This window comes from Nicotiana attenuata, unplaced genomic scaffold (assembly GCF_001879085.1).
Source record: "Nicotiana attenuata strain UT unplaced genomic scaffold, NIATTr2, whole genome shotgun sequence".
In the NCBI taxonomy this organism is placed as follows: Eukaryota; Viridiplantae; Streptophyta; class Magnoliopsida; order Solanales; family Solanaceae; genus Nicotiana; species Nicotiana attenuata.
The window spans coordinates 36,321-43,799 of NW_017675849.1; the positions used below are offsets into that span (position 1 = coordinate 36,321).

Below are 7,479 nucleotides of genomic sequence, written 5' to 3' on the forward strand. Positions count from 1 at the left end.
GGTAAGTTTGTGAGTTGTGACAGTTGATTCCCCGAAGGAAGAGTCTTTTTTTTTTTTTTTTTTCATTTGGTGTCCGCTGTCTGTATTGGAGCTTGACTAAATTCGAATTCGCACTAGGAAGTTCCATATTGAGGAATAAAACGCTCCCTAACAAAGACGACTTTATATCCAGAGCTCAAACCCGAGCCCTCTAGCCAAGGATGAAGGAGCACTTACCACTCAATTAGGACCCTTATTGGTGGAGGGGGAGAGTCCTTATCCATGGAAGTGTTAGGACAACCAATAAAATTTAATTCTGAATGACAAGCTCAATGAAAGCTAAGTCCATTGTCTCCACAAACAACTTACAAAAATCACTTTATTTTTCCCAAGTATGTGCACGTGAAATCCCAATAATTTCTCATGCATTTGTGGGGTCCTCTTTTTGCCAGCCACTCTCCTTTTGTTCTCTTGCCTACTGTCCAACTCCTAAGAATCTCATTCTCTCTTAGCTTAGCTCTACTCTCTTCTCCTCCTCCTTTTTATGTTTTTAAACCTTTGTTGAGTTCATCTTCAAAAGCTGCAATTGTAGAACTTTAAAAAAAACAATGTCACTTTGCCAATATTCCATTCTTTGTCTTCTGCTTTTTGTACTATTCTTCACTTGTTCTGGAAATGGAGCATTTGGTTATGCAGATAATGAACTACTTCTCCCACTCAAAACACTTCAAAGGATACAACACAACCATTATGGCCCAAGTTGTTCATCTCAGAAATCAAGTGAGTTTATGCACACAAAAAAGAAAGACATTGTAGCTTGAGCTAATCATTTTTTTATATCATATACTGTAGTGTATATTAGTGGTTGTTTAGCTTTTCTCATATCAATATTATCAAACTCTTTCTTGGGATCTGCTATCATATATTCAGCCACTTTTCATGTTTTAAGTCATCTAATTAACACAATTATTGCTTTCTCTAATCCCTATATCCTAAAAACACTATGCAGAGGCAGATGTAGGCTATTTGTATATATGTGAAAACCTACTAGAATTTCATTACATATTAAAATTTGGAACCAATGAATTCAAAGTAGTACAGTAAGTTTAGTGTTAAGAATTACCTTGAAGGTATAAATCCTGAATCCGTCTCTGACTATATGACCAGTACGTGTTGTTAATTGTCATCATCTGTGGTTTTCCAGGAAGTGAAAATGGTGCAACAATATTAGAAATGAAGCACAAAGATTACTGCTCTAGATCAAGAGGTGACTTGAATAGAAGGCTGCAGAAACAATTGTTAGCTGATGATATTCGAGTTCGGTCAATGCAATCCCATATCAAGAACATCAGTTCTCAACAAGTTGAAACTTTATCACAGACCACCCGAGTTCCTATCAATTCAGGTGTCGCAATGCAGACTCTAAATTACATTGTTACAGTGACATTAGGCGGTCGAAACATGACAGTGATTGTAGACACAGGAAGTGATCTAACTTGGGTACAATGCCAACCTTGTAGATTATGTTACAATCAACCAGAACCTCTTTTCAACCCCTCATTTTCATCTTCTTATCAATCAGTTGCATGTAATTCATCAACCTGTCAATCTCTTGTATCTGCAACCGGGAATTCAGGATTATGTGGTACTAATTCACAAGCTTGTAATTACCTTGTAAGTTATGGAGATGGATCTTATACTAAAGGTGAACTTGGTCAGGAGCATTTGGTTCTTGGAAATAGTTCAGTTGACAATTTTGTTTTTGGCTGTGGTAGGAATAATAGAGGTCTGTTTGGTTTAGCTTCAGGTCTTATGGGACTAGGAAGGAGTGATCTTTCCTTAATATCTCAAACTTTTGATGTGTTTGGTGGCGTTTTCTCGTATTGTTTGCCTTCAACTGAGGCAGAGTCCTCTGGTTCACTAGTATTTGGTGGTGATGCTTCAGTTTTCAAGAACTCTACACCAATTTCTTACACTAAAATGGTTCCAAATCCACAGCTTTTTAGCTTCTATTTTCTCAATCTAACTGGGATGACTATAGGTGGGGTTGTTGTTCAAGATTCAAGTTTTGGCCAAAGTGGATTTCTCATTGATTCTGGCACAGTTATCACAAGACTTCCTCCTTCCATTTACAAAGCTGTTAAAGCTGAGTTCTTAAAACAATTTTCAGGTTACCCTTTTGCACAAGGTTATTCAATTCTTGACACTTGCTTTGACCTCTCTGCATATGAAGAAGTGAACATTCCAACCATTAAAATATATTTCGACGGCGGTGCTGAGATGGAAGTGGATGTTGCTGGTGTTTTCTATTTTGTGAAGAGTGATGCATCTCAGGTCTGTTTGGCTCTAGCAAGCTTACAATATGAAGATGAGACTGGAATTATTGGAAATTTTCAGCAGAGAAACACTAGGGTCATATATGACACAAAACAGTCACAAGTTGGATTTGCAAAAGAAACCTGCAGTTTCATGTAGATGACAGAAAATTTCTAAGGCCAATAATGACTCGTTGGCGATGATATCTTTACTATTTTGCTAGACAGAGATAACTATTGGAGCTTTATTTATGGAGGAAGATACAGATATTATTATGGTTGGCAGTTATTGTTATGTAAAATATCCCATAAACAAGTTCAATCCTTTTATAAAATGTGAAAACAGCATATTGACAACAAGAGAGGAGCCTCAATTGTTTTTCTGGAAATGAACTACTGGATAACCAGATTTCTCTATAACAAACAACACTACTAGGTTGGATGTACAAAGAGTAAGAAGATAACTGAATGGTGAGTCAGAGAGTATTGATGCTTAATCATCTCATCAAAATCAAAAGTTTTTACAGGAAAGAATACAAATTAGCATATTCTTTACAAGCATATAAAAACAGGCATCATGCCCACAATAGAATGTCTCGACAACCGAGCCTGTGGTCCGTAGAAAAATGATTCCTTTTTCTCCTCGAAATCACAACAATACCAGAGCCAACCACAGTAGCATGTTTCAATTCTTGAGCTGGATTCACAAGTACTACTTCATTAAAACAAATTTACATGGTCATTTGCTAGAATGGTACAAAATACAAATGGTTAACATCAAACTGAGGCGTACCAGGTAAATAACTTTGTTCAGTGTGCTCTAACTTCTTTAGTAGAAAGCTAGTAAATTCGTCCTGTACAATCTCGGTCACGCTGCTAAAAATATAGCAGCTAGAGACAAAAACAATTGCAGACCAGAATGGTGGAGTATACTTTCCCTACTATTGCACTTATGAATCCACTAAATGTTGATCGATGTTGGTTACTAGCGGAGTCATCTCCAGCTTTTGAGTGCCCAAGTTATCGTCGCCCTTTTTCCTATTCAACATCTCAGTTGGTAGAATAGAAGCAGTGGGATCACTGCTTGGCACCAAAAACAGAATGCTAATTGGAAGGACCCTCGAAATGCTCCGGATAACTACTGCTATCCAAAGGTTGTCAAATTGAGTTCTTGTGACATTCAAGGTGTGAAGTAAAAGGCCTCCAGCCCAAGATGCTGTGAGACTACCAACATGATCAATTGACATTAGCAAAGCGAAGAAAGTTCCTTCAATGCCAGAAGGGCAAAGCTTTGAACTGAGTACTAGAAGAGGCATCCATCTGAGACGCCCGATCATATGAGAAATTGCTGCATCGCATACAGCAACAACATAATCAGGGATTCCAAACTGCAGGTTTACTCGTGATATCAATATCAAATCCAGCAGTCCTGAAGCGCCATATAATAGCTGAGACCAAAAAAGTACGAAACGAAAAGGATGGTTTCTAAAAGCATTCTGGTAGAGGAGAACTCCAAGAAGATAGCCTACTGCACCTACAGAGGATATTGTACCTACAATCTCCTGTACAAATGCGAAAATGGATTGATACTCCGTGATTAAATGTTATTTTCCAACTTCATAAGAAGCGAATAAGGAATTGCAAAATCATGAGCAAGAAGTAAGGTCTTGAATCACAAAGTTGTCGCCAAACAAGGTTGAATAGATAAAAGTTCAAGTACCTTTGAGAACAATGGGCCACCCTTTGCATCTGTATACCAGTAAAACATTCCCTCGTGAATATGCAAACTCAATGCAAGCGAAATGTACATGTACAGACACGGCCTCCACACATTCTCGCATTTCAGTGCCATCCACATAGCCTTACAAGCATCCAAGAACTTTTGACCTACCTGTTTGCAGAAACATACGTTCACAATACAAATACAAAAAGATCAAGAACTGTCCTAAGCCGAGCAAGGGGATATACGAGGTTCCAATATACCTGCCTGTATGCAACATTGTGTATAAAGGGTTCGTGCAGCATCATTCCTACCAAAATTACCAGCGCAGCTGGAATGCTTAAAACTCCAAACACTCCCTACCAGATAACATTTATCAGAAAACAAGGAAATATCAAGTGACAAGAGGCAATAGGTAATTCAGGCTACTCGTGAAGCAGCATCATTATGTTCATTGTACAGGTAAGCTAGAGTAGGTTAAGCCACAAAAGATTAATGAAGCCATAAACTCTTGTGAATATTAACAAACCAATATATCTGAATAATATACAGTAGTTTCATCTAACAGGAAAAAGCATTCAACAAGACTCATTAAAAAAAATCAAGAACTCCTCAGTCTTGATAAATGATTAGCCAATAAGCAAAATGCAAATTAAAGCAGATGCAATATTCCATCGAGAATGATCGAAATAGGCCAGCGATACCAAACCTTAGATCCAATTAGATGAACCAAAAAGCCACTGATAGTATAGCCAATCAGTTGCCCGACTGAAGAGCTCACTCCACACAAGCTTTGCATGTCACTGGCAAGAGAAGGATGGCTTATACTGTTCTCTGTGACACATGCATCAATAGTAACATCTGCTACTGCCTGCGCAGCACTACCACCCATCAGGCACAACAAAGCAGATGCAAGTTGTAAGTTGTGGCCGAATGACAAACTGAGCATGGCAAAAGCACCAAGAAAACCTAAAGAACAAAGGGAGGCAAGTCAAAAGAATTCTCTTCTGTCTGTTATTTGACAACTCAACATCTGGAAATTGGATAAAGTAAATTGTTTAAACCAACTATAAAGCAGCAAGCTATTTCTACATTCTAGAAAAGATAGTTAACCAGTCACTCAAAAATGGCTCAATACCAAACTAATGTGAGTTAATTAATTTTATGAATGCTCTATATCCATTCCACTCTATTTGGGATTATTTATTCAATACCATATAGTATGTCTTTTATATAGTACAGGTACACCGATAAATGTAATGTCGTTTTTAGCAGAAGCACAACAACTTACAGAAAGGTAGATTTGCTATGATCGCGATGAGCAATCAAATATCTTAGCATTCAAGACAACCATAAGTTGGTTTACATCACACTGACAACAAATATTATCTTTCTCCGCCTTTTGAATTTCCCTCTATGTCTATATGTGTATATCTACAAGAAGTTACAACAGAAAGGTAACCTGGTGGGATTGCCGTTGAATAACACCATACATATTCTTACATCATATTGTTATTACTGATGCATTGGTTCTATAGGTCGAGCAGCTACTGGAGAACTAAGTCAATAGCTTACATCCGGTATGAATAAGTCGAATTCTTGAAGGAGTGGCATTAATAAAAATGTCTGATCATGCCTTTAATTTATTATCACAGCTAATGAAAAGTTAACCAATGAAGACGAAGATTTAGTTTAATTCCTGTCTATTTTGTTAATTAAGAGCTCAGTTAATAATACAGTACTCAAATACAGCCTTGTCCATAATCAGAAAACCCCACCAAGCCAAGGATTTTAAGTCGGTTGTCATCTTAAATATTCATAACTTAACATTCGAATTTGGAAATCAAAACAACAACAACAACAACAACAACTATGCCTCAGTCCCAAACAAGTTGTCGACTATATAAATCCTCATTGACCATGTTACTCCATTTAAACTAATGGCATAGTCAAAGATGATGATTAAATACAAACAAATCGGATATCATTAATATTAAGAGCAATTATCTTGAAAAATACAAATGGTAATTTGTAAACTTTTATTGCCACCTAAATCACATACCAGCAAGAATGAAGTATGGCCTCCTTTTGTATCCTCTAATGGGAAGAGTATCAGTTAAAAGGCCCCAAAGAGGTTTCACAATCCAAGGAAGTTGAATTATTCCTGAATATATTTGAGCTTCAGAAGGTTGTAGCTTTTGCTCATCCTTCATATAATACTGAGTACTAATCTTGCTTAAACCTGTACTCAATCCCTGATTAATACCATATATAATAACCACACCTGACACAAAGCTCCAGTGAAATTTATCACATAGCATTCTGAACCAGTAATATGGTTTCAGAATTAGTACCAACATTTTATTCTTTTCTTTGCGTAGTTGTCCCTCTAATGGAAGTTCATCTTCTTCACTCATTATTCAACTAATTATTATTATTCAGTGATTTCATACGCTGGTAAGATCCAGATCAAGAATGAAAGTCGTTTTGAGAGTCAACGGAAACTGGAAGAGTCAAGTAAAGAAGAAGAAAAAGAAAGTGTACGTCATGTTTAACGAAATATATAAGTTGTTTGTATGTCCTTTTAATTCTCGGTTGCCACAAATTTCAAACATAACGTAAAAAGTTACTCAACTTTGTGAGAAAGAAGGAGAAAATATTACTACTCTAACTATTCAGCCTGCCTAGATTATAGATATAGAAAGGTAAATAAATGCTCTTAATTCCTCCATTTTGCCTTTTACCCAAACAAACAACATATACTCATCCGAATAATAAAAAGGAATCAACTTACATGCACGGATATGTAAGCAATTTTTATGATATCATTCTAATTTAATCAAATTATAATCGATTACTCACTTCACTATATTTTATTAGGTACTAGTTTTAGTATACCGTGAATTTTACATCTCAATAAAAGTTAAAATATACAATATTTAGTTCACATGAGTTGAACAACATACACCATCATTCTTTAAAGTTTGCCCAATATTTAAGTGTAGTTTATTTACAAATTTATATATCTATATCTATACTATATTAAAAGCACGAAGGCCCTTAGCGAAATGTCGTTCACCTTTTTTATCCTTTTTAAAATAGAGTTCACACCAGACAAAATAGTCATTTGGTTATTCTTCTAGCTAATTAAACCAAATTTATGACTTATTAAATTTTTCCTTATTCTAATCAAGTAAGTATTAAGTCCTTATAATTAGGACTTTAAAATTATTAAAATTTTACCATATATAAATTTTACAATTAAAGTATAATTAAATTGCACAAAATCTTTATGCCTAATACATTCCTTATTTGAATTGGGTAAAATAACTAATCTTTAACTCCAAAATTATGAACCCTCTCACCGTTAGGTAGGCATATAATTTGTTTACCTAAACATTTCTAAAGCTTAAAAGTACAAACAAACCCAAAAAAAATTATTAATTGGAAACAACGAGGATTTAG

At 35.7% G+C, this 7,479-nt stretch overlaps 2 protein-coding genes across 3 annotated transcripts; one reads left to right on the plus strand and one right to left on the minus strand.

Moving 5' to 3' along the window:
• The first annotated feature begins 453 nt into the window (after positions 1-453).
• Positions 454-2,656, plus strand: LOC109220514 (aspartyl protease family protein At5g10770-like). Its single transcript, XM_019384979.1, has 2 exons — positions 454-759; positions 1,184-2,656. The coding sequence occupies exons 1-2, from the start codon at positions 588-590 to the stop codon at positions 2,452-2,454; spliced, it is 1,443 nt and encodes a 480-aa protein (XP_019240524.1). The 5' UTR covers positions 454-587; the 3' UTR covers positions 2,455-2,656.
• Positions 2,657-2,778: 122 nt separating this feature from the next.
• LOC109220513 (probable folate-biopterin transporter 3) lies at positions 2,779-6,564 on the minus strand. 2 transcript variants are annotated; one of them, XR_002067103.1, is made up of 6 exons: positions 6,077-6,564; positions 4,724-4,983; positions 4,278-4,373; positions 4,015-4,185; positions 3,088-3,856; positions 2,779-2,991 (listed from the first exon to the last, which is right to left on the minus strand). XR_002067103.1 is itself a non-coding variant. In XM_019384978.1 (5 exons), exons 1-5 carry the CDS (start codon positions 6,429-6,431, stop codon positions 3,245-3,247), a joined length of 1,494 nt encoding a protein of 497 aa, XP_019240523.1. In that variant the 5' UTR covers positions 6,432-6,564; the 3' UTR covers positions 2,779-3,244. The 2 variants fall into 2 exon arrangements, 1 of the variants encoding a protein (XP_019240523.1); XM_019384978.1 differs by having other exon boundaries at positions 2,779-3,856.
• Between the last annotated feature and the right edge of the window lie 915 nt (positions 6,565-7,479).

What these genes read in the sequence shown, in the direction of transcription:
- LOC109220514 (XM_019384979.1), top strand. Translation starts at nt 588, where the DNA reads ATGTCACTTTGCCAATATTCCATTCTTTGTCTTCTGCTTTTTGTACTA. An exon ending in TTGTTCATCTCAGAAATCAA is followed by an intron (nt 760 to 1,183) that starts GTGAGTTTATGC and finishes GTGGTTTTCCAG; the next exon opens with GAAGTGAAAATGGTGCAACA.
- LOC109220513 (XM_019384978.1), bottom strand. Translation starts at nt 6,431, where the DNA reads ATGAGTGAAGAAGATGAACTTCCATTAGAGGGACAACTACGCAAAGAA. An exon ending in TTCATCTAATTGGATCTAAG is followed by an intron (nt 4,374 to 4,723) that starts GTTTGGTATCGC and finishes GTTATCTGGTAG; the next exon opens with GGAGTGTTTGGAGTTTTAAG. An exon ending in ACAATGTTGCATACAGGCAG is followed by an intron (nt 4,186 to 4,277) that starts GTATATTGGAAC and finishes TTCTGCAAACAG; the next exon opens with GTAGGTCAAAAGTTCTTGGA.